Source organism: Melozone crissalis, unplaced genomic scaffold (assembly GCF_028551555.1).
Source record: "Melozone crissalis strain CALT ecotype California unplaced genomic scaffold, PUWL_Pcris_2 ptg000004l_1, whole genome shotgun sequence".
NCBI lineage: Eukaryota > Metazoa > Chordata > Aves > Passeriformes > Passerellidae > Melozone > Melozone crissalis.
This window is the reverse complement of record NW_026535782.1, coordinates 26,306,817-26,332,893: the sequence shown is the minus strand read 5'-3', so window position 1 is coordinate 26,332,893 and position 26,077 is coordinate 26,306,817. Positions and strand designations below refer to the sequence as shown.

At 42.0% G+C, this 26,077-nt stretch overlaps 1 protein-coding gene across 1 annotated transcript; it reads right to left on the bottom strand.

The window, feature by feature from the left end:
- Window positions 1-10,529: 10,529 nt before the first annotated feature.
- On the bottom strand, window positions 10,530-25,520 carry DYRK2 (dual specificity tyrosine phosphorylation regulated kinase 2). The gene is made up of 3 exons (XM_054277935.1): window positions 25,324-25,520; window positions 24,435-24,571; window positions 10,530-16,272 (listed from the first exon to the last, which is right to left on the bottom strand). Exons 1-3 carry the CDS (start codon window positions 25,376-25,378, stop codon window positions 14,671-14,673), a joined length of 1,794 nt encoding a protein of 597 aa, XP_054133910.1. The 5' UTR covers window positions 25,379-25,520; the 3' UTR covers window positions 10,530-14,670.
- Window positions 25,521-26,077: the final 557 nt, after the last annotated feature.

The window sequence follows — 26,077 nt, the reverse complement described above, 5'->3', positions numbered from 1 at the left end:
TTCCCTAAATCACAGCAAAATCTCTGCACGTTTTAACTTATCAGATCAGAAAAGAGAAATGCCTCCCTGTGAAAAGGTGCAAGCACACAAGGGGAAAAAGAGAAAGCAGCAAACTCCCTGCCTTTGACATAGTTAACATACAAAAATATAACATTTTAAGTGGTTTATTTTCTGATTCTCCTCCCACATTTTGCTGAAAGGAGATTTTCACTGAGTTACTCAGCTAAATAATTGAAATAGAGCAACTCTCCTTTTACTCTCATAGTTGCAATCTACATGTGATTATGAAGGAAAATAAAAGTATTTTGATTTTTTTTCTGGGTCTGGATAGGAAGGAAATCTTTGATCTAAGAAAATATTAAAGTTTCCAGAAAAGAAAGTTTCACAGATTTAGGGAACACAAAACTTACAGGGTGGATAACATTTTATATGTCGCAGACAGCAGTTCTCAGCCACCAAAAAAATATGAATCCAGAATAGCACAAAACATGGGCTGCAACGGAGCAGATTGGCCTGGAGAAGCTATTCTGGGGACTGTGAAGCATGCACACTCAAACCTGGGAGCAAGCAAGACCTCTGAAAGCCAGCCTCTGGGAGACTAAATTTGGATACACAAAATTAGAGACCATTTTTGAAAATGTAAGACTGGGTGGAAAATTTTGTACTGTACATAAGCAACATGCCATTTTCACAGTCTTATAACAACTCATTCCTAAGCCCGTGTTTATTCAAATACCAAGTTTGGTCTGGATGAAGTTATTTGACTAACCAGAGTTCACAAAGTAAGGCAAACATAAAACCCAAACACATATAGTTGCAGAATTATAGCCTGGCATGTGGAAAAACAGTCACCTTGTGCTAGGGTAGCTCAAAAAGAGCTTCAACAAGAAATGCTTTTTGAAGCAGTCACAGAGAAACAGCCATTACATTTGCTTAGTTGGAGCACCACAGTTTTTCCTTCAGGAGCATGGCCCATGGTGGCTTTCCTCCTCCTGGAACATCTGCCTGTGATGTGCAGGGAGGCACCAGGGGATGCAGGGTGACTTGGCCCAGTCAGCAGGAAATGCTTGAGCCGCCCATGGGTTAGTCCCTGGCACCCCTGGGAGCCAGAACCATGTCCCATGTAGGCATGTCTGTCCTTCCCTCACAGACAGACCTGTCCTGACTCACACACATGAAATATTTTGGGAGATGAATCGACTCCTAGCTGTGGGCAAGTGACTGAGATGATTACTGAGAAGACATTCTTCTACTGTGAATGTATGATACATTGTACATGGACCTGTGACAACTCACTCTCCTCTGCTGTTGTCCAGCACCAGTTTCAGTTATTGACTTCCTTAATAACATGCTTCCTTTTTTAAATTTCTTCTATCTCTCTTACTTTGGTTCCAGGTAGTAGGAACAATGTTGTATTCTCCATTTACATTTAATTTGCCTGTATTTCTCCCCTGCATAGTTTGTGCAAAAACAATCTGTCAATTTCTCCCTCAGAGAGTTAACACTCAGGCTGTCTTCAATTTCTTTTGACCCCTACTGTAAAATTCATTTTGATTAATTATTTATCTCTGGATCTCCCCAAAGAATTATCATTTGTATCTTCTATAGTTTCTGCCTGACACTGGCTACTACTGAATTACATCAGCTGGACAGCAGCTGTCAGTAACCAAGCCATGTTCCTCCTCCACCCTGGCTTTTTGCATCACCCAAAGTACACAAACCAGCCTGCTCCTAGACCAGGTTGCTTTATAAGCCTGGTCCTTGCCCATTTTGAAGGCTAAAGTCAAGTTGATTTTTTTTCCTATTAACCTTAGTAGGAAAGGCAGCAAAAAAGAAAAAAAAAAAAAGTAGATATTAAGTGGACAAATAATGCCAAAACCAAAATCTATTCTAGCCTTGGACCAGAATTTAGTTGCACCTGGCTATGCTCATTGTCAAGTAGAAACACCTTTATTCTCCTAAACTGATTTAATCGAAACAGTATCTTCGGTAAGCAAATGTACCTGCAAGCTCCCTAAGCCCTCCTTGAAAAATAAAGCAGACCCTTGGGTGTGAATATTAGCTTATTCAGCAGTGAGCCTTGGTTATCATCTCCTCTGTCATTCATAAAGCCACACCAAAATATTGTCATGTTTTCCTGTCACCACACAAAGGGAATTCTTTTGGGTTTAAGGTCCTTATTGTGACATCTCAGAGCAATTAGAAGCTTTACAGAAACCCTTTGAACATGATTTCTAATCCAACCTGGTAATAAGAAACATTTATGTATATTAAGCTAAACAGACAATAAAATCTTAGTAGGATTTGAGTTTTGGTCAGATAAAACCTCTCTGTACAGAAAATACAAATATAAATGTGCTTCATTTGTTTAACTGATCTTTTTTCCAGCAAATTTTCTGTGTGTCTGAAAATGAAAGCTCTATGTGAAATTTTTGCAGAGTTTTTAGTTTCATGTTTAAACTGACTTCCTCTGACTTCTTTCACTTTTAATCTGTTTGCATCTTTCACTTTTAATCTGTTTTCTTCATTCTCCAGGTTCCTGTGGCAAAAAAAAAAAAAAAAAAAAAAAAAAAAAATTCCTTTTAGCAAGTGCTGAAAAAGAATGAAAAAAATTGTAAAGTGCAGGAATAAAACCAAAAGAAAACCCAAGATTTAAAAAATCCTGCTTTTGATAATATTTCAAAATAAATATTCAAAATGTGCTTGAAAAAATTTTCTTTCTCAACTTTAATTCAGTCATCCATAATACTGTCTTGTGCTTGCATTCCCTACATTCTCTTAGCTTGTCCAAGAAACTTTGTATTGAAGGAAAAAACAGAAAAAATCCCAAGCAGGAGCCTTTCTTTGCAAGAAAACTCAATTCCTAGCTCACTGTTAAACAGTATGAAGAGGACAGGTAGTGAGCACCTACACTGGAGCTTCCTCCTGGTCATCAATGCATCTTTGGTTTTTTTGGGATGAACGTAGTACAGCACAGACAGCAGTGAGGGTCAATACCTTCTAAACACTAAATACTAGACACTTACAATACCATCTAAACACACCACCTGTGAAGACAAGCCTTCATATCTCGTCATAAACTCATTGTGAATCCTACCCAAGCCTGAAACTTGGCACAGCCAACCCCTGTCAGCCGCTGCAGCCCTTTCACGAGTGACATAGGAGCGGGAATTGGCAGAGGCAGGGGCCAGCCCACATGTGGCTTTCTCATGACCCATGATAAGAGCATGCAGGGCAAAGTTCAGCCTCACTATCAGCTCCTCACAGGCACTAACCTCACCCCAGCAACCTTAAATACTTCCTGCTTTCCATGGCTGCTTTCTTCTCATCATCTTCCTTCCCTGTGCCTTTTTAGAGTAGAAGGGTGTACCTGAGCCCTCAGCATCAGACATTTCAATGCAACATAGCCAGGTATGGCTCAGCAAGTCTCACCACTTTTGACTTGGTGTCTCTCCATGAAGCAACTCTCAATTAGATGTGTGGAAAACCAGGATTTTTAGGTCAAATTGTACTATTTCATATCATCTGGTAGCACTGAAGACTCTAAATGCTCTGAAAACCTTGGCACTATTGCTATGTGCCCTGCAAATTCAGTAGTCTTGGAGTTAAGCCTGCTTTCTTTTTGTAATCTGTTCCTTTTAAGTTCATAGGAATTGTTCTCTGGATTTAGCATTGACAACATTCTTCTTTCTGAAACTAGAAACATACTTCAGTAAAAGTTAGAAAATCTAACTTGTAATAACAATACTAGGAGAGAGCATTTGAGGAAAAACACCAGTTGAAGTCACGAGACTTGGCAACATAAGATTTTGTTCTGGTGTAATGGCAACACCTTAATGTACAACGTTGATTAGAGCCAACTGCATCACATCTGAAACATATCTCTGAAAAATGAAGGCTGAATATGATTCTTTTTTCCTTACAGTCACATAATTTCTAATGTTTTCCTAAAAGTTCCGGCTGCTCAGATTACATATACTCATGAGAATCATGAGGTTTCATTTCTCACAATAAGGCAATGGAAATCTAATAGAGCAAAGCCAAGTAGATATATACCAGCCAAGAGAAATTTTATTGTGACTTGCATCTCATCATCTGTGCACAGCACAAGGAAGGAGAGGCAGGGGAGCAGCCAAATAACTGAAGAATGGCCAGAATGGAGCTGCTGGCCTGACACAGAGAGGAAAATCCTGGGATGCTCTGGGCAAAGTACAGCAGAGGGCAGGGAGGGGTGTTTTTCATTCTGTGCATATCCCTGGTGGGACTGCCAGCAGGATGCCAGCCACAGCTCTAAGAAAGCTGAACTGAAGCTAGAACAGGTGCAGACATCTAGTAAGACAAGCATGGGGAGTTAGTTTCACTGATGAGACAAATATAGCTTAATAGCACTAGCCTAGCAAAGGAAAGGCTGAGGGGGGATACCATTACACTTTATAAATATATGTCCAAATACCACCATGGCAGAAGAATCATCCAAGCCATAAAACAATGTTGGCACAAGAACAAATAGCATGAAAAAAAAATCATCAACTATTTTAAGCTAAAAGCACATTTCTAGCCATCAGAGAAACAGTGTTTCATAGCAGTCTTTCAACAGAAGCAGTAGGTGCTAGTAAGCTAACTACTTTGGTTGTAAACAGTACATTTAGATAAAGGATTTTATGAAATTATATCTACTGTGACAGTGGATGTCCTTTAGGCCCTATGCTCACAGAAAAGTTCTGCTTTATCTTGGTTGGAAGATAGAAAAGAAATATACAAATGTAAAACTCTGAAAACTGAGATCTTTGAGGGAGATGAAATAGTACTCCACAGGTAACCTCTATTTTTAATCTCCTGAGTTTATGTGCTTGTATCTGGTTTTTTCATACATAGGGCAGTCATGGCTCAAGCAGGTGATTGTGTTTCGATATCAAAGTCCAATGCAATAGAGAGTTGGATGAAATCACCAAGAGGAAGAAGTTGTTCCTTGTTCATTACTTACTGTACCTTTTTGCAACCACCATGTTCCCTGTCTCTCCAACCTGCCCATCTATAGACAGGGTAGCTCACAAGGATTTCCTCAGCTTTCTCCAAAAGGGGAATTTGTCTGCCCAGCAGACACCTCACAGACCCACCTCAGCCAGAATCCACCTCAGCAGACACAGATCCACCTCAGCCAAGGGAAAACCAAAACACTGGGAACAAAGAGTCCTATATTGATCCTCTGCTTCAGCTGAGATGGATTGTGCCCAACACCTTCCTGACTAGAATATTCCAGGCCCCTGTTATGCCATAATTTCACAGAGGAGGAAAAAACCCCCAATTTGTATCTCCTCGAAGGCCCATAGCAGCCATTTTTTTCTGTTTCTAACCTTGCCCACTCCAGAACTAGATGATTTTTTGGCAATCAGATCAAGTGTCTTCCACCAGGTGAGGAAAGGCTCCTGCTTTGCATCCTTCAAAGGTAGAGGCACACTTGCCTTCAGCTTCTTTTCACACAGAGTTTATTCAGGGGCTCTAACAAGGCTGCCAGCACCACTGCTCCCACACAATAGACCATCAATAACTGCATGGGTAAGTATTCTGCTAATGGTATTCTGCTGTTCTCCTGTAACTACAGGAGTTACAGGTTTTCACCTTTGGAGCGAAAACCTGTAACTCCTGCAGTCACGGGCCATAAAGATAATTTGTCTGAGTCACTATGAGGAAGGAGGGAAATTGGGGTGCAAGGTGATTGCTTTGAGAAAGCATCAGTCAGCTCTGCTGGCATGGATTTGCTGCAGGCAATTCTCATTCAACAGACGAGGAGCGCTGGCAGGAGGCACCTCCTGATTATAAATCGTTTAGTCAATCAAAATATAGCTCCTGAGCTACGTAAAGATCTTATTTCTTCTCAGCAGCTTCATATGGACAAAACATGGGAATGCTGTAGCAGGAGGGGAAAAGCTTTATTTAAAAGTGTCAAAATGAAAGCTTCAGGATTTCGTTGTGGTGTAACTTAAAGTAACTTAGGTACTTGTCAAAGCTAATTAAGACAGGCCATCTGCAAATGCTTGTGATTTGAAACATTCCCCCTGTGCCAACGGAACAGTGTGTTACAGCTTCCTCACATCCCACCCTGACAGGTGCTAAGCTGCTCTGCCTGATGCTATCAGTCTCAGGGTAGGCAGAACTTCCCTCCTCCTGCTGCAGCATGAGAGCACTCACCTAAGCACCACGCTTCAGCTCTGCTGTGCACCCAAGGACAGGGAAAATGTCCCTGCCTCCACACACTGTCAGGGCCAGGAGCACCCACAGGGAGCAGGGCCAGGGCCACCTCTTCACAGGTGCACAGCTGGCCCCACACCAGTGGGCTGCAGCACCCTGCTGGCTACCCTATGGCAGCAGCTTTGCCTCGGAAGCACCAAACCAGCTGTTCACTGCCTTTGGCAAGGAATTTCACTCAGAGCTGTAGGCAGTGATGGGCAAACTCAGGAGGAATGAGACCTGCTCATTCCCACCCCAACGGGGCACAGAGACGGGTGCTGGCAGGGCAGGAGGGGCAGGTCCAGTGGGAAAGAACAGCTCACAGGAGTGAAACCCAGCCAAGGAGAGTGCGGTCTCATGTGCAGTGGGCAGGGCCCTTGAGATACAAATGTTTTGTTTCTCCTTAGCAACGCTGCTCAGCGGTTTTGTCCGTGAAGTGTTCTTGGTACCTGGAGGAAGCCAGAAGTGCTGGAGGAGCGCCAGCCTCCCAGGGTACCACAGCAAAGCCATCTGTGAGCAGCACAGACAGGGCCATCAGGCGAGGGCTGTCCTGGGCAAAGCGCTCTCTGCACACACCTTCAGAAAAACCTTTCAAATCTTAAAGGCCATTTTATAAGTGTCACAGTTGGATGAGACAAGTACTACGATGTTTAGAAACCCATTTTTAATTCCAGCTGTGGACTTTACAAACTCAGGATTTCTTTCTCAGCTGAAGTTTACAAGCCCAAGTTAAGCACATGGACTCAGGCTTTAACCACAAAGGAATTATTTCAGTTGCCAAGCAGGATAAGCTACAAAACAGCTCTCTAATTGATGAAGGTCCACTTCAGAAAATGTGACAGGACCACCCCTCGTGGGGTGACACCTCACTGCTGCTCACTGAGCACCCTCTGCCTCCAGCAGGAAAGCTGAGGTTCACTGTGTGCACTGGTGAAATGAGTACAGCAGTGAGAAAAGGCTTTGATGTGTGCGTAATGCAAAAATGACTTACACTGAAACTTCAAAGAGGCAAAGGGAAAACAAAGCTACATCTCTTTTTTTTTGTAAAGAACTACAAAGAATGCCCGCAGAATTTTTGAGTTTGTTTTTCAAAGAGTCATATATGCGCACACACATGCATACCTGTACATATACTTTGTATACACACACACAATCTTAATTTTGAGTCCTGCTTATCCATCAGGAGCTGATATTACAGTAGATGTCTGTACCTAGACGGTTTGAGGAAAGCATATTTGTAGTGTCTGCAAGAACCCACAGTTGGGGGAAAAATAATTAAATGTGGAAATTTTACTGCCGTATTGAAGCTGAAATAAAAATATTTATTATTATTATTATTATTATGTCTTTATTCAGACCACTTTTATTAAGTTAAAGAGGTAGTCTTAAATTAATTAGTATGATCCTTGAAACCTGCTCAAAAGTCTTTATAAAACAATTGTTAATTGCTTTTCTGTTTCATGGACATTTCTCTCCCATTCTGTGTTCAATCATGGTTTAACAGTTTACAGCAGTGCTTTGCATTTAGACAAATGGATTTTGCATTTAGTCTGAAATGGATTTTGGGTGCTGCAATCTCAGGTCAGATGGTCTCATCTCTGAATGACAACCTTTGGATTTCCCAGTGCCCATGTTAGTGATAAAATATTTCACTGTTCACAACTGCTCCAGACAATATCTTTAGGTACCTAAGGTATGCATAGCTATGTGCAGCTTGCAGATATCCAAACCACAGCAAAGAAAAGTCTGTGAAACAGAGGAAACAGCTCCCACTCTGTTAGCAGGAACGCTGTATTGCCACTTCCCACAGTGTTACGCAGAGTTTCCAGTCCCAAGAATTTCTCAACAAAACCTTCCCTGGCTCCATCTCTATCCCTGATATTCTCAAAAAAGATGCCACGACCTTCCACTGTAGTCTCATTTCCCCCCCTCAAAGTGATGGACACAGCCATTTCATTCTGCAGCACCTGGCATTTACACCAAACTTCACATAGAAATTAAACAAGATTAACAGCTGCTGTGGATCCAGCAGCTGGAGGTGAACATGCTTTCCCTGTTTAAGGAGTTTGGTACTGAGCTAGACTTTCTGTTTATTGTTGGGAAAAAGCTAAAGAACCATTGTTTTTGCAGTTACTCCCTATCCCAATGTGTTTGATAGTTGGCAGAGATCCGAGACTCACCACAGCCAGAGGCTGGAAAGCACTTCTTAAAAACAAACAAATGAACGAGCAAGCAAACAGCAGACAAAATCAAAGAGGGAAAATGACACAGAGAAATCCCAGTTCCAGGAGTGGCAGAACATTTTTGCAAAGGAACAGAAACCAGTTCTACCAATGCCACTTTCACTCTGATAAAGCATATCTGATAGCTGAGAGATGTCTAGTACCATGCCCTCGAGAAAAAGACAAGGAATCTTCTTCCTCTCAGGAACAATAAAACATAAAACATAAAATTATGCTAGCAGCGTAACAGCACTATAAATCACATTTCAAAAAGAAATGTATAATAAAGTTTATATAAAGTTCTAGCTACAGAAAATATTCTTTAATGCTATCCTTTAATTATTATCATAGAGTTTAAATGACACACTTTCAAAATAACGTTTTTCCACTGAATTAATAGTTTATCAATTGTTTAAGACACTGAGAAGTATTTAAGATTTCCCCATTCTCAACTTGATACTGCTGAAATTCTTAAACTGCCATGGAACCCCAGAAGGATTATGCTTACCCAAAACTTTGCCCTATTTGTCTTACCAGTAGTGCCTTTTTTCCCTCTCCATACCAACTCCTGACCATAGGGCAGCCCTATACAGACACATTCCATTCTTAAGTCTTGAGCAAGAGTAAAATTCCTGCTGGATCTTTCAATAAGCAGATCTTTAAAAACTGGTACAAGACGGCGTTTTGAAGAGAAGCAACAGCATCTGTAAGTGAACAAGACAGTACCTGATGATCATTACACTTCTTGCATTCTTTACTGAGTTTTCTGTAAAAACAAGAGATGCACAGCTGATATCCAAAGGTAGACAGATTTTTCACAAAAGGAAGCACTGTGGAGATAACAGCAACTACAGACTGTCATTCAGGGTGGGCTTCCAAGGGTTGCATTTTAGGGAGGGATCTGAGCTCTTAAAGACTAGGAAGGAAGTGCTCGCAGAAGGCAACACAAATTCCCCACCAGCTCCTGGGAGTCTCAGAGAATAGCACAGGCTAAAAGCCAACTTCCAGACAACTGAAATGAAGTGAGAAGGCCCTGACCCTTCTTCAAATGAGAAAACAAAGGTGACAAAATAGTGCAAAAGTTGGCAAGAGGATTAGAGAGCTGAAGTGAGTTAGTTAAACTTCTTTCAATAAAATAGTTTAAGTAACTAAAACCAAAGAAAGGCCTTTGTCCTCAGAACACAATCACAAACAAATAGGCCACAAAGATGTAATTTTGGCTCACTGCTCTTTGGGGCTGTAAACTGTATCTATCTATATTTAATATTGATAGGGTTTGTGCTCTAAAATCTCCCAACTATGCTGAATAGGAAACACTAAAAAAGTCCAATTTAAATCCTTTGATTTCAGCCTGGGCTCACCCAAACCAGAAAGCTTTTCAGAGAAACTGCTCTGGGTGCAGGTGCACATGGACATCACCAAGTAGAGAATGTCACCAATCACCTATGAGGCAGCTCTGCACTAAATAGTGAAATTCATCTGGATGTATTCATGAACAGAACTTAGCTCAGTCTAGCCTGTTTAGTATGCCCTCATTATCCTGGGACTTCACAAAGTCTGACAAGCTCTGAAAATTCAGTCTGACACAAACATTAGTGCAGAAATCTGGGTCTTTTAAAAGCAAATTTAAGAAAAAGAATACACACTGTACCTGTCTCAATCAAGTATTTCTTATAAAATCAGACCTACTGTTATTTTAAAAAATCTGTCAAAAGCAGCTAAAAAAGTTAAAACAGCCACATCCACAAAATTCCTGCCAAAGATCTTTTCTCTGTAGGGGGCAAATAAAAATACAAAACATATTACTTTCTAACTCCCGAGAAGAACTTTAGAAACCACAGGGCAAAAGCAGCCTTTGGGCAATATTCAAGGCTGTCAAGACACATAAAGCAGTAGGAGAGTCATCCTCCAGCAACGGGTGATTGCTATATACAGATACCAGCAAGAAAGCTCGGGGACAAAGGCACTGCTGCCACTGACTGAGCAGGCTAGGAGAAGGCCTTTCCACATTTAAGAAATGTCAGCATTCCAAGGGCTTTCTTTATGACTACAAAAAACCCCAAAGTACAGTGGACAGAATCAAAGTAGGACATAAAATTTTATTCTGAAATGATCTCTGGCCACAACAATAAAATGTAACAAATATTCACTAGAACAGTCTTAACTCCTGTCATCAGCTGTACAATACATACAGTATCATAAAACTGGCCACTAGGATTAAAACCCACTACAACATCTTTAATGTTAAGTGGCAACAGCAGCATCTCACAGAAAATTATACATAAATATATACACAGTCCACATTCAATCATTTTTCACATGTTTTCAGTACACACAGTTGCAGCATATTACAGTCACGTGTCTAAGTCATTGCCCAATAAAAACCCAAGCTACTGCTTAGACGCAATTGTAGCAGTTGAACTGAATAATTACAATTTGTAGCAGAGATGTACAAGCCCCTAGAAACAATAATTCACAAATGTTATTTTATTCAAATGCTACCACAGTATTACACTGGGCAATATTCTAATCTTTGCAGACTGTAAAAAGAGTTCTTTCTGCATTATCACAAATATTACTGATGGAAAAAAATTAACAAATGGAGAGCATTAAATAATGCATACCCTCACTTAAAGATTTTAATATTGCCCGATGCTACTTATGTCTTTTAAGTGTTTTCAACATTCCCATGAAGTCATTAATAACTCCAAACCACCCACCAAGTTAAAAGTGGCTTAAGTGCCTTGCACCCAAATTGTAAAAATCCCTGGTCACTTTTATAAGAGCCAGGCACATATAAAAGGAATGCACTTTGGTTCATACCAAATGCCCTGGGATTAAATCACACTATAAAACTAAAGAGTTTGAGGTAAATTTTTACAAATACAGTTGATTTCTGTCTAGTGTCACTATAACAAAAAATTATTTTAAAAAAATCAATTTGATGTTAAAGTACAACCAATGACAAAGGGCCATCTTTAACCCCTTAATGAGACGGTACTACAAGAACAGAGTGTCCTCTCCACCCTAGCAGTGTGATTGCCTTATTGTTTCTATTAAGGCCTCGATCATCTACAGGATGTTTTAAGACAGGTATAGCACTTAAAAATAGATTTCATCCCTACTAAGCAGTATTCCAAGGGTTAAAGAGGCCAAGATGCATTTACAACAAAAGGCACATTGTTAACACCAAGGGCACAATCCATCCTCTATCCTTAATCTACACATCTTGCATCACTCTCTTGTTCCAACATTTAAGTGGTAATGAACACACCAGTGGTGCAAGAAACTGAGCCAAGTGAGACTGCAACCAAAGACAACACTGTGCTGTTACTAAATCTGAAAATAGCTCAGACGTCCCCAGACAATGGTAACATGTGAGACTAAGCACTGTTTCCAAGCCAACTTCTATCAGCCTAATTATCAGAGCCCTTAGAATAAAATCACATCAAAGCAAGAGGCAACATCCTTCCCCCCTCCCCCCCTCCTTTTTTTACAGGTATAAATAAGCTACAATAAAATGCAGCTACATCACTTAAAAACCTTGATGTAGCTGCTCCTTTAGTATAGAGGAAGTTCCACTGTATCTGGGTTAAAAAAATAGCTCTTCACACTATAGTTTGGCCTTTAAGTTTCCGGTAGCATTTATGAAGAAGGTGGATCATAAATGCATTATTGGCATTAAGAACTGGTTACATGAAAAAGAAAATTTAGTGGTTGTAGCCCATTAATGACCCATGAACACCACAAATGTTTTCACCTTAAGTTGCCACAAAAGGCAGGAACATGTATCAATGTCTGCTTTAAAAAATGCCATGGGAGATGATTCTTCTTTCACCCTTAACATCAGCATCCCTATTTCCCAACTTTTGCAGGAAGAGTTAAGGTAGAAAGGAGCGGTAAAGTCAAGCAGGTGGTAGAGGAAGTAAAGATTCCCTGTTACTGTAGAAAAATACAAAGAATTGTATTCCCACAGTCATGAGAGTTAGTTAATTCTACATTAAAATTAATATATCTCTTTTTCAGACTTAGAATTTATTGATCATAATTTACTGGATATTAATATTCTAAACCCCACTTTTCTTAGAAGTATTATATTTCATTTTTAACATGATTTCACACATGTTTACATATTGCACTTACACATATTGTATAAAGTTGTGAACAGTTAACACGAAATAATTTAATTTGACTAGAGGCAAGAAATTATCTTTTTATTTTAAAAAGAAAGAAAAATGGTTGATTGACAGTCTAATTTTTACATTTATCAATCAACAAATAACATCCTCTACTCAGAAATTATTTTGGAGCTTCTTTAGGTGTTGACTTTTTGGCAAGAAGTTCAGCGATATGTTTCCTGAGAATTCTGTCATTTTTTTCTTTATATCCCTCCCCCAGTCTTACATTAAATTAAAAAATAAAACAAACCAACAAAGAAAAATTAAGCTGCAAGTGGTAAATTAACCAATATGAAGGAGAACTTAACCGGAAACTTTCTTGGCCTCTCAGGGGACCATGCTTTAAGTAATTTTCATAATTTGTACAAGTAACTCAGTAAAATCTGTGCATATAAATGTTGTTTGTAAGTAAAGTTACTGAGGTTTAATGCAATCCATTCTAGTATGTCTTATTCTAACATCCATAAACACTTAAGGATTGTTCTACTTAAAATTCCCTTTTCTTATGTTTTATACATCCAATGTAGACCACAGCCATTGTATGCATTAAAATACTGATCTCAGATTTCAAACTGTTCCTGTTGAAAACATGCTACAACATGTGAATACCTCTCTCGTAGGTCTAGATACTATTCTTTAGTAGACCATCTTTCTTCCATGAATGCAGTTAAAAGTAAAAAAGAAAAACCAAGCATTAGCACACACACATGTGAACAAATCTACACATATCTCTAAATGTTCTTTCAAAGTTCATTTTCATCTACAAATGCCAAAGATTAAATCAGATCCCAAGTGCTTAGCTTTCCTTTGATAATTTTCCCTTATTAGAAAATATCTAGGATGGTGTCTTCCAAATGAAAACCTTCCCACTGAGGATCCTTCCTTCTACAGTTAAGCTGTCTAAGGTGAAGTACTCCTCTACAGGAAGCAATGTAGTAACATCGTGTTTGCCCCTACATGCAGATTTGATCTGAAGTGTAAATGTACCACAGAAGTCACAGTCACTCAAACATTGTCAGACGAAATAAAAGCAACCTTGAAATCCATGTAGTTTAACAGTCTGGAAGTTACAGTATAAAACTGACAGAATGAGCACTTCTGCCTATGTGATTTTGGGAGATCAAGCTGCACATTAGAAAAAAAACAGAAGAGAAGAGATGGGGAAAAAAAAACAAAAAAGAAAAAAGGAGAACCTGTGTGAATGCTCAACGTTACAAACCTGAAATGAAATTCAGAACAATTTTGCTTTACCAACTAATCAGCCACTTTCAAATTCAGAGAAACAGACATATTGCCATGTTCACGCTTTCCAAGACCACCCGTTCCTCTCACTCTACCACGTGGCATGCAAAGTAAGTCATTTTAGCCCCGGTGTTAATTTTTGCATTATGTTTAAATTATCATTTTAATGAAAGCCCGTAACTTTTAAATAGAGAAAGTATTCCATAGGAGGTGACAGTATTTTTAGTGATACCACGACTTTCTCTGGGCTACCACATAAAGAATGACAACAGAACATGCTATGGCTCCACTTTAAACTACAAGTTTACAAGTGCTTAACTGTATTCTTTGAGTATTCTCCCTTGAGTCCAGTTAGTTATAGATGTGAGTGTGCACAGAATCCAGACCAAATCCCTAAAATCCAAAAGGTAGTCCTTCAAATTTACCCCAAGTTAAAACTAATATGAACCATGGAAGAGAAAGGTTAATACCTTTGATACCACGCTGCAATGCATGACAGTCATGTTGTAACCAGTGGCCTGCCACTGATGTTTATTACTGTGTCACACTAGTTACAGTAAGGCTAATTGTACTGTAGAAGACAAACATTTTAAAAAATAAGTATAAAAACTTAAAGCATTGTCCCCGTATTTTTATAAAAACAAAATTAACATTTAAAATTACATTTAAAATGAGTGCTGAAAGATACAAATGAATAGATTTATTGAGCAAATAAAAATGCATAACTGAGCTAATTTTTCATACAAATAAGGCTCAGCCACATTGTATCTCTCATATTAACAGCATTGGGTTTTTCAAACTCAGCTAACGAGTTTTGGCAACACTGTTCTTTGCTGAATATTCCCATTGGCATCTGTCATCTGTGCCAAATTAGTCCTCAGTTTTGAAGCTGAGCTTGAAGTCGGAGGTAACTTGGAAATTGAAGTTATAGCACCAGTACTCTCTGAAATTCTCTTTGCTGAGGCCTTTTCCCCAGTTGGAGGTTTTGGCAACCGTCTCCTTAACCAGGGATGCCGCAAAGCCTGGCTGGGTGTCAAACGGGCAGCAGGATCCCATTCTAAACACTGTTTTAAGAAGTCAAGGAAGAGGGGATCATCACACCCCTTTAATGCGTTACCCCACTCTCTGCTCTCTGGTGGGCCACGCAGTTTTCCCCTCCGAGAGCGTCCACCATTAAGTACTACAGAGCCATCAGACAAGGTTGTGATGCTGCAATAGCGGGGATAACCCTTAGAGCTCACAAAGTTTTTCGCTCGCTTGGATGACTCTAAGAGTTTTGGAGCAGGCATGCCCAATAGTTCAATCATACAAGCCAGCTGATCTCCTTCATCTTCTCCAGGTAAAAGCGGGTAACCGGTCAGAAGCTCTGCTAGGATACAGCCCAAGCTCCACATATCTATGGGCATGCCATAACGAGCACCGAGGATGACTTCGGGTGCACGATAAAACCGTGACTGAATGTAAGTGTAGACACGCTGATGCTCGTAACAGCTTGAGCCAAAATCAATCACTTTAATACCACTTCTACCCTGTTGTTTCAACAGAATGTTCTCAGGTTTAAGGTCACAGTGAATGATTCTGTTTTTGTGCAAAGCATCCAAGCACTGTAAAATTGAGTGGGCAAACTTCCGAACCAAAGGCAGGCTAAAGCCCTGAAACTTGTTTTTCTTTATTAATTCATACAGGTTCATGCTCAGCAACTCAAATGTCATGCAGATATGGCTGCGGAATGTGAAGTTTTCCAACATGTGAATAACATTCATGTTGTTATCCTTATCTTGCTTCCGAAGGTGTTCCAGGATCTTAATTTCTTCCGCAGCTTGGCGGTGGAAACGTTTTTCATTTCTCACCATTTTTAGTGCCACGTGCTGATGCATCTTGTGATCGTAGGCCTTCACCACCTGCCCAAAGCTTCCTTTCCCTATAACTTTCAGGACTTCATACCTGTATGCAATGTGATCATGGGGTACTTGAATGTAAGACCCTTGCTCATCGTCATACCCACAGTTGTTTGAACCGCCAACAACGCCTTGCCGCTTCTTTGCATTTGGACCCAAGAAGTATATTTCAGGGTAGCTAAAAATCTCATGATGCTCAAAAGCTGTTAATTTTTGCATGTATTGCTTCATTGCTTGCTCTGGTGTGATAACAGCAGTTTTCACCTTCCCTGTTCCATCTGAAGATTTTAAAGAGCTGGAGCTCCCTTGTCGCCTGTGGGCACTCTCTGTCTGTCTGTCCTGAACCACTGGCAATCCAGATTTGCCTAGCGTTGTAAGTCCATTTGGCTGCGTTGTCAAAACCGTTCTCTTGTTACTATTATCTTCAAAGAGCTGCTGAACCTGGATTTGTCCATGGCTACTAACATGTAGGTGCTCATTCATTGTGTGCTTACCGCCTCCAACCTAAAATTAAAAATAAATACATACCCAGTTAACAAGAAAGACATGAACTCCATGCTTCAACATTCACTCTGCAACCCTACATTCTGCCTAAATCACCTCAACATGAAGCATCTTCTTATATGTCAATTGTTTACAGAGAATCTAAAAAATACAGCATGTATACTGTGATACTGCTGGATGCTATTAAATTTCCTGATTCTTGTTTCTCAAATGCTATTTTCATGTCTCTACAAAATGTCTGCAACAAGGCAATCACAAGCGCGCTACCATGAGAAGCTAACAATATTTCCAAGCAATCTTTAAGGCAGCAGACCTGTAACATCAAGATGCATGCTTGACTTCATAATAGTAACAGTTTTACAGATGCTGAAGATAACATACAATGCCTGTAAGAACATAAATGGCTTATGCTCTCATCACCTGTTCTCAGAAATCAAGATTTTAACTTCTTCCTAAATTTGTTGTATATCAAAGGTTAGAGATACATTTTTAAGCAATAAGGAATGTGTTGTGACACGCACAAAGAGGAAAAGAAACCACACATTTCTGAAGTTCAGGAATGTAACTTACTGCTTGCAATTGAGACAGTCACAAGTCAGCAAAACATTCCAATCAATGAAAAATAAGCATATGCTTTAGCACTTTCCCAAAGCAGCCTAACGATAACTTTTAACCAAAATGAGATTTGGGGCCTTACGCAGACTTGAGTAGAAAGCAAATCTTTGCCTTGAGGAACATAAGTAACTTTATTTTATAGAAATGGGAAAAAAGCATTACTAGATTTTAGAAATTAGATTTGTTCTCGACAGTGTGTACATGGGAATAAACAGTAGCCTTCAGCATTTTCAAGCAAACAAACAGCAAAGTTTGCTTGGGTGTGAAAACAGGTATTGCTCCAAACCTGTTATTTTTAAGAAGAAATAAGAAATTTACAGGCATATCTGCCACTTAAATAGCTGTCCTTAAAATTCCTTATTTGCTCTCAAGTAGAGGATAATTAGTTTGTCTTCTGCCTGGTCTTACACAAATGTGGGAAGAATTCCCCTGCTGTCTCTCCAGCTGATTCACCAGTCTTAATATTTATGTCAAATTACTAACGAAAAGTTCACTGATACTGTCAGACAGATGATCAAGCCAGAGCTGAGAACACTTTTCATCTGAACTGTATTTTTTCTAGGCAGCTAAGGATAACACATCCCTTGTTCACTTAAGGTTGCTGAAATGAAATCAGAAAACGACAGTTGTGTGCTGTGATATGAGGCAATGAAATCTGTGCTGCAACAGCAAAGTGCTTCCTAATGAGAAAACCCAGACATGCAAGGCAGACTCGAGCATACTTTGTGCTTCTGTTAAGGCATCAGTCTGATACAGCAGAAGCATATTTTTGTAAATTCACTAACTTGTTCCCAAAGACTTGCCAGCTGGACACCAGCTTCACCTTTGGACAGTATATTGAAATTCGCAGTTCTGAAACTCATATAATGTAAGAAGGGCTCTCAGGGACTGCCTCTGCCAAGTTGACTGCTCTTCTGATTCCATTTTGACTGATGTTCATTCATCATTGCAGTTTGACTGTGTATGTTTGTTTGAAGAGAAATTTAGGCTCACACTGTCAAATTTGATCAATCTCATAGAGAGCACTACCACACAATCACAACTTAGAGCACAGATGTTTGTAACATTTAAGCACAATGAAGATATACAGGAAACCAACAAAAGCTCCCTTCCTAGTTTGATGTCTCAAAAGCACCAGAAATTAAATCATTAAGAGGACTTGTCTTTTGCCTACAGGCAATTCCTTCAGGTCAAGTTTGAGGCACACTGCAGTAGCAGTTTCCTGAAGGTTGCCCTGATCCTGTATATAAACAGCAGTTACTGCAGAGAAAAAAAAAAAATTGCCCCAAGAGCTGCTAAATCACCTATTTCAGAAGAACCAGATCTAGTTGGTAAGATGTGTCATAGGTTCAGCACTGGAGAGCTGTGCAAGAAAGGCATAATGAAGCAGCAGAGTAAACATACAATTCCAAAGACTCAAGCTAGGAAACTCTAGGTACAAAAAATTTATTCTCCAACACTAATTGAACAAAAACAGAACATATCTAGACAAACTGGGAGTAGGCAATATGAATGTAGACAATGAAGAAAGAATAACAATGCAAATGTAATTTTTAAGAACTTTTTAACCCAAATACTCATTACCACAGCTCAAGTCTTGAATTTTTTTCCCCTCTAGTCACCTGTTTTCACAGTTAACTATTTTCCACCCTTCCTAAGCACTGCTTGCTTCAATGTATGTATTGAGAAGTTCTTCAGGGCTTGGGAAAAAACCCATATATTTATTCTGTCTCAACAGGGACTAAAAAGTTCTTTTTTCTAAAAAGTGTGTTTGTGAACACATTCTGAAGTGTAAACCGTGTAGCTTCCTGCACCTTCAGGCAGATTCATGGTTTTTCAAGCAGCAGAATGAAATCACTAGCATTATTCCAACTTCAACCCAAATCCTCAGTAACTGGTTTTGCCAGTTTCAGTCAGCTGCTTGCGAATGGAAATGCCGATGCAGACAGTAGCGCTGGTTTTCTTTGTAGAAAATTACCACATTATCACAGGCTCTATTCCAAAAGCTGCACAGGAGAAGAGAGCTCACTCTTCTTTCAGAAAAGACCAACAAAAAGAGTTTTAGAGCTATCAGACACAGCACAACCACAAAGTACGTAACAAAAATAAACTTTCCTCATCTATTTCCAACCCGGATGAGAGCCGGATTTACACCAGTCCTTTGCTCTGCCTATCTACTTCTGGCTACTTGGGTGTCTGAGATTGCTGTCAGGCTCAGGCTTGCACTGCTCACAAGCTTCTCGAGCAACACAGTAAGTTCCTGAACCACAACTAATGGGCTTGGCAAGCTACAAAAGACGACAGCCTTCTCAGTCCCGTACCAAACTCTTCTTAGTACGCAAAAGCTCCATCAGCCTATCAACCGAAACCGCACGCCTGAGAGGTTTGCAACACCTTCATTTTGCTTCTGCAGATGGACCCGTAAATTCCAGAACCAACAACCGACACAACTGACCACCTGCATGCACTTATAAAGCTTACTGATTATATATTGTGTTGTTTGTGCTCAAACCCATCCACACCTTCTAAGATTTACATATTTTTGTAGCACATATAATCAAAAAGCTACTGTTGTAAGTCTATAAAATATATTGAAATAACTGGTGAGCTTGAACCCATCTTCCTGAATCTTCTGACACCATCAATTACATAACAGCAAATATTACAATGCAGTGTTTCTTTTCTTTCTTAGTAGTTTCTCATAACTTCAAAATCACCATTAAGATCTTTTACTTTGTTATGTTCATTTTATGGAAGTTGATGACTATGCCAAAAACACTCACCTAATCTTTGAAGTAGATACACCAAGCAAAACAAAACTACACCCTAAACTATGATCAATAAATAAATAAAAAAGCAACAAAACTTTAATTTGAGGGTGGTATTATTTGGGTTTCTTTTGCCTTCACAAATGGATTTAGGAACAGAAGTAGAACAGTAACTTACTAAGGCAACAGACCTGTAACAACAGGGAAGTAGCATAAAAATGAATCCAGCCTGCTAACAAGGTGGCAGACCCATTTACAATTCCTCTGCAGTACACTCACCCAATGCATTGATCTGTTTCAAGACCTTCTTTTACAAGAGTAATAGGACTGAACCCCACAGGAGCATGTACCTCTTCTCAACTTCATCCTCCAAATGCATCAAAATGTTATGTAATTGTATCATATTTCATCTCTGGAACAGTCACTTCTGTGATTATTAGCACCCTATAAAACTATCCAAGACAGACACATGATTCAGCTACATCTTATAATTTTATTTTGAGCAAAATCACAGAAAAAAGATTTTGCTGTCAATCAAAATCTAAAAAGGTTTGTAAAATTAATCTTAATAACAGAGCAATCATGATGGCCTGCTGAAACACTGCACAGGAATAAGATGTCATTATCTGCTATTACTTTGCACAGATGAGGACAAAGGGAGAAACAGTGTTCTAAAGTAGTAACTTAATTAAAGAATAATTGTTACACTATATACCCCTTTTTTCACAGCATTTCTGGGCGTGCCAGTTTCAGCCCTACTGTGTCAAACACACAAGAGGCATATGGTATCAGGTGCAGCATGCTTCACTGCCTATTTTGTTGACTACAAAACAAAAGCCTGAGCAAAGGTACAAAAGGCCCTTTTTTTCCTCTATAAACTAATTAAAAAACATTCCTCTGTTCAGAACTAAAAATACTTGCTAATTATACTGGATTATCCCTAATGGTTTTATCATGAGTATAGGTTTTATACACCAAAAAAACTAAGCCTTTGTTGAGCTTGGGGCTCAACAAGAGTGGTAGAAGGAATACACCACTCGGATTTTTGCTGTTGCTGTATCTGGTCCATATAAGCTTATTCTTTGAAAAGTTAAACAACTTCATATTGCAAATATTTTCACAGACTGAACTGTGCCTCAAGAGTCATACTGATTCTTAATTTTTTAAATTCTGTTAGGGGTGCAGTGAGTTTGAATACTTCAGGGACATCCTGCATTTATTACACACGATGAAATTCAAAAGGACAGCCAATGTACACTAAAATGAACTCCTTGGGTTAGGTGAACTATACAAAAATGACAGATTTGCCTAAAAGTACTGCAGTTCCTACAGCACCACAGTCACCAGCTGCTGGAACCCAAATTTCACAGCTGACCTCCACAGCCCTTGAAAGTTACGACAGCCTCATATTCCCCCCAGATACAAATTTTAAATAGAGGAAGAAACATCCAAAGAAAATGAGATGCAGTAAAATGCAGATCATGACTGCATAGTTATTACCACTCAAATGTGACAGTATTTCTACAGCAACTTATTAGATTAAAACATCACAATAAGAAGGTATTTGCTTTGGTTTTACCTGCTTTAAAGCAGATGACAACAGCAAAAATTAGCAGCATGTGACCTACCAGGTCTTTGCATTAACAGAGTCCAGGAATCTCTGTTCCATTATAATGCAAGTCAATTAAAAAAAATTAAATTAAAAAAATCAAGACTAATACAATGACTGATGCAAAAGTCTATGGGTAAACATTCAACGCTGGTGGCAAAAGAAAACAGGCTTGCTGTACAGAAATCTTAGAAAGGGCTTGAAGGAGGGAGGGCACTGAATCATGCATTGTAAATGGGTTGTTTTACAGTACTAGACAGGAGGATAAAAACATTAATACTGGTGGACTGCAAGAGAAACAGAAACAGTGCAGAATGCAGGAATACGTGCCAAGCAAGAAAGAACAGAGACAGAGATGAGTCTGGAAGAGAGACTCACAGACAGGTTGGGATTTATACAAGCAGAGCAGCAGGCAAGCAAGATAATCTCTACTGCAGCATGTCAACTGGATGTTATGAGACCATAATGAAATAGGAGAGAGTGAATGGAAAAAGGTTCCAATCATCACAGCAAGAACTTAAGGCTTCCAAAGAGAAAGCACTGACTTTGGAAAGGAAAACGAAGAGGACAAGGGGTTGGAAACAGGTTCATGTTTTCCACCACAAGGCAAAGAAGACAGCCAGGGATGGAAGCATACACAAATAAGCCTAGGATGAAGGCACGCTTAAAAAAAATACACAAAACCTTTCCCTAGTAGAACACACAACCCTGCCTGCTTAGCAACAAAGGCTGCTGTGCTTGCAAAGACTGCCATCAAAACCTCTGTCCCATTTTACGAAGCTTGTGTAAAACATCATCTTCTCCCCTTCTACCCATGCCATTTATAATCTACCAAACAATGACATTTCACTTGACAGTAGGAGACCACTTTTTCAGCAGAGGCTGGATCACACAAGTAAGAAATATGACAGGTAGTTGACTTCTTCCCTGTCTGCATTAAAAGAAAAACCCTTCAGCCTAAACAAAACGTAACTTCTACCTCAGTTTCTCTCACAATTAGCATACATCCTATGCACGCTTATATATAAATACCAGTAGTTCACCCGCTCAAGCACACCATACGTTCTGAAAGTCTGAAACACAAACAGAAATACTCTGGTTTTAGCTATTACAGAAGCCACATAGATACAACAGAGATGAAAACAGCACAAGCAAATGGGCACAAGAAGGAAAATAATTTAACAAAACTGAAAGGACCCATTTTAAACAGGTCTGATTGGAGGAAGTGGTGGGACGCAAAACCAATGGTTTCAATCTGCCAGTGTCAGCTGAGGTCAGTAGGCCTAAGTTTACAGAACAGATACTGCCCCCCTTTTTTCAGGTTAAAATCCAGCATTCTGGTGTCAAATCTGATCCTTACCACAAAAAGGTATGTTAGCAAACCACAAAATAACCACCTACAAAGGCAGTATGAGGCATTTCTGTAATAGCACCCAAGGTTAAAAAACCACTGTAGAGTAGGCTCTTTATCACAAAGGAAAGACAGACTTTGAAACAGTCAGAATCTAAAGGGACATGATCCATTGCCATATAATGCTTGATCACTCCTGGGTGCTTCCAGAAGTACACATATATATGCTACATATAAACACAGGCACACATACACAATCACATACTTGTAAAGATACTTGGAACACAGAAATGTAACATTTGAACACCCCTTGAATGCTTTTATAAAGACTGCATCCTTACATACATACATATATATATATATAAACACACAGACACTATATATAATATAAATATACAAAATCTTTGTATAAAAATACCAAAATTCTGTACTTCCAAAATTACTAAGTAGTCACAGAAAAACAGCTGGACCACCATGGTTTCACAAATCCTAAATTAAGTCTAGGCTCTGTTACATGTGAGCCCTACTGTAAATGCACTTGCATGACTGGTGCCCAGGCTGTTTTTACTATGTTTCTTCTTCTATGATTTTATTTAAACAAACCCTTCAGCTGTTGCCCCAACTCTAAAATCAAGCAGCACTTAACTGGTATACAAATGTGAAAAAAATTGGCCTTATATACTAACAAACAATTCAGACATGTACTCTAGCTACATAAATATACAATGGAGTTGATCTCAAGCATGCAGCTCCCACCTTGAATTTGCAGAATACTCCTCACTCCTTTTGAGAATACCCTCTCTATATATATATATATTTACTGATTTTTTTATTTAACTTAAGACAATTCTTGCTATAAATGGATTTGAATAAGATGTTTTACCCCTGGAAAGTCACTGAAACACTAATATCTAAATGCACAGTTCCACCTTCCACTAGCTCATAATCACATTACCATTTCAAGCTCTGCCTTATGTTTACATGGATAGCATGTGAGCATCCACGAAGAACTCATTAATTCTATGAAAAGTATGCCATCAATGTCTTTCAGGGTCAGTATGAAATCTTTCAGAATGTAAAAGGAAATGTATGCAATAAAAATTTCAGATATTTAGTGTTAACATGCCAGTATATAGACCCCTCTCACTACTCTGTCATGCCTTCAGGACAGAGATACCTCCTCTTATCCATATATAGTGGCACACTTGAGAAGTTTCATTCCTAGTAGATTAACTAGGAGTGGGAGATAACGTGAGATATCACAGAACCGGAAAATAGCACCCTTTTTGTGCCATCAGCCCTTATTTCTTTACAGGTAAACTACTGCAGCAATAAAGGCAGATTCATCCAATCATTGTCCCTGAGCACAGCGATAGCTATCTCTAGGGAAGACTGCGATCGGCCTGAGCTGATCAGACATCTGAAGGGGAGAGGAGCCTTTATTTTTCACCACAGTTCATATGACATTTTAATCACAGGGACTAACCTCATCTCAAAATGTGTATTCACCAGAACATCTCCTCTATGCGAGTGTGAAAGATCGAATTTGTCTCTGAAAATGAGACACAAAACCAGCCTGAAGGGGAGGGGGGGGGGGGGAAGCTGGGGAGGGAGAAAGCAATGTGTGCAGTTACAGGGTCCCAGCCTCACAACAAGCACGCACATTTCATCGGAGCCTGCAGAAATCCACCGCACGCTGCTCCAGCACCACGCTGCGCCCCGGGGGCCCATGCGCGCTCGGTCCCGCCGCTGGGCACACCTGGCGGGCCAGACGCCCCTTCCCCGCTCCCCGCCTGCACCCTCCCCTGCCCGGGCTCACCGTGTGGGAAGCGTTGCTGGCCCTGAGCGGCGGCAATGCGAGGGGCGATGGCGGGCCGGTCCCAGCTCCTGCCCGGGAGACCCCGGCTCCGGTGCCCGGGGAAGACGGCAGCGGGCGGCTGCTGTCCCCTGACCTGCCTGCGGAGAGCAGAGGGGTGAGCGCGGCGGGCAGCTGCGGCCCCTCGGGCAGCGAGCCCGTCGGGGCGGCGGCCCCAGCGCTCGGCCGGCACCGCCGCCCGTCTTGCTTGAGGCAGAAGCCATTAAAAGCTAATCACCGCCGCGGCGCGCACACGCACCGATCCGGCTAATAGCGCGGGCGGGCCGTGCTCGCCCGGCTAAGCCCTTCATCTGAGATTAACCCGCCACCGGCAGGCGCCTAACCGGGAGAACGAGCCGGCTCTGCTCCGCGCACGCCTCGGGGCTGGACGGCTGCCCGCGCCTCCCGCCTCCCCCCGAGCCGTCTGGCCCGAAGAAATCCCGGCGCCGCCGGGGACCCGCCAGGAGTTCACAAGTCTGCCGCGGGAAGCGGCGGCGAGCACCGCTGCCCCTTGTCAAACGCAGCCGCTCCGGCACCCGCCGCGATCCCCAGGTCTCCTTGGGTCGTTTCCCTGCGTGATTTCTCTCGGGCCCCCGCTCACCCACCCCGCTCCCCCGAGGCGAACTCGCCATCCCGCACCACAGCGGCTCGCCGGAGCCCAGCGCGCAGTCCCCGACGGCCCCCCGGGCTCGGCTGCCGCGGGGGGAGGGCGGATCATTGTTCCACACACACGGCACCTCTGCGGCGGCGGCCGCGGGGCCCCCGAGTCCCCCCGCCCCCGTCCCCCTCCGCCGGGCCTCCGCAGCCCGGCCCAGCGGTGGCGGTCGCGGCGGCCCTCGCTCGCTCTCCTTACCGGCTGGATAGGCAGCACCAGCGGCGGCGCTAGCCGAGGGTTTTCTGGTTAACATGGCCGCTGGAGAGGAGGGAGAGGAAAAGGCATGTCAGGGTGGCTCTTCTCCGCTGCTCCTCGGCCTCTCCGGGCGGCGTCTGCCTCTCTTCTCCGATCAGCTACACCCAGACCCAGACACGTCCTGCGCTGCATCCCCCTGGCCCCGGGCCGGCCGGACAGACCCTCCAACGGCCCGCCGTCGCCTCCCGCCGCAGCCGCGGCAGCAGCAGCCGAGCCGCCGCCGCAGCCCCCGGCCCAAGCTCATCACCTCCCCCGCCCCCGCCCCGGTCGCCCCGGTCCCCTCGCACGGAGGAGGGGGCAGCAGCAGGCGGCCGGACAGGACCCTCCTCCTCGCGCGGTGGAGCGGGGACAAACAGCGCACAGGATCGGCAGTCCCCGCCCCGTCGGCCGCGTGCCCTCCTTCCGTCCCTCCCCGCCGCTCCCTCCTGTTCCCTACCGCTCCGCCGCCGCGGAGGCGGCGCGGCCCGCGGCTCCCCCCGGGCGCCGCACGTCCGCCCGCCCGCCCTCCCATCCGCACAACGGCCGCGCCGCCCGCACAACGGCCCAGCCGCGCGGAGCGGGCCCGGGGCGCGCCCGGCCGTTGGGCAGCGCGGCCGCACGGCCATGATGGGCCCGGCGGGGCACGGCGGCGCGGGCGCGGCCACGGGGAGCGGCTCCGGCCCCGGGCAGCCCCGGCGTGGCGGTGCGCGAGCGGGGT

Excerpts from the sequence above, each read along its gene's own strand:
- DYRK2 (XM_054277935.1), bottom strand. The coding sequence starts at position 25,378 with ATGTTAACCAGAAAACCCTCGGCTAGCGCCGCCGCTGGTGCTGCCTAT. Across the intron at positions 24,572-25,323 it reads TGGTGCTGCCTATCCAGCCG|GCAGGTCAGGGGACAGCAGC; the intron begins GTAAGGAGAGCG and ends TGCTCTCCGCAG. Across the intron at positions 16,273-24,434 it reads CCAGCAACGCTTCCCACACG|GTTGGAGGCGGTAAGCACAC; the intron begins GTGAGCCCGGGC and ends TTTTAATTTTAG.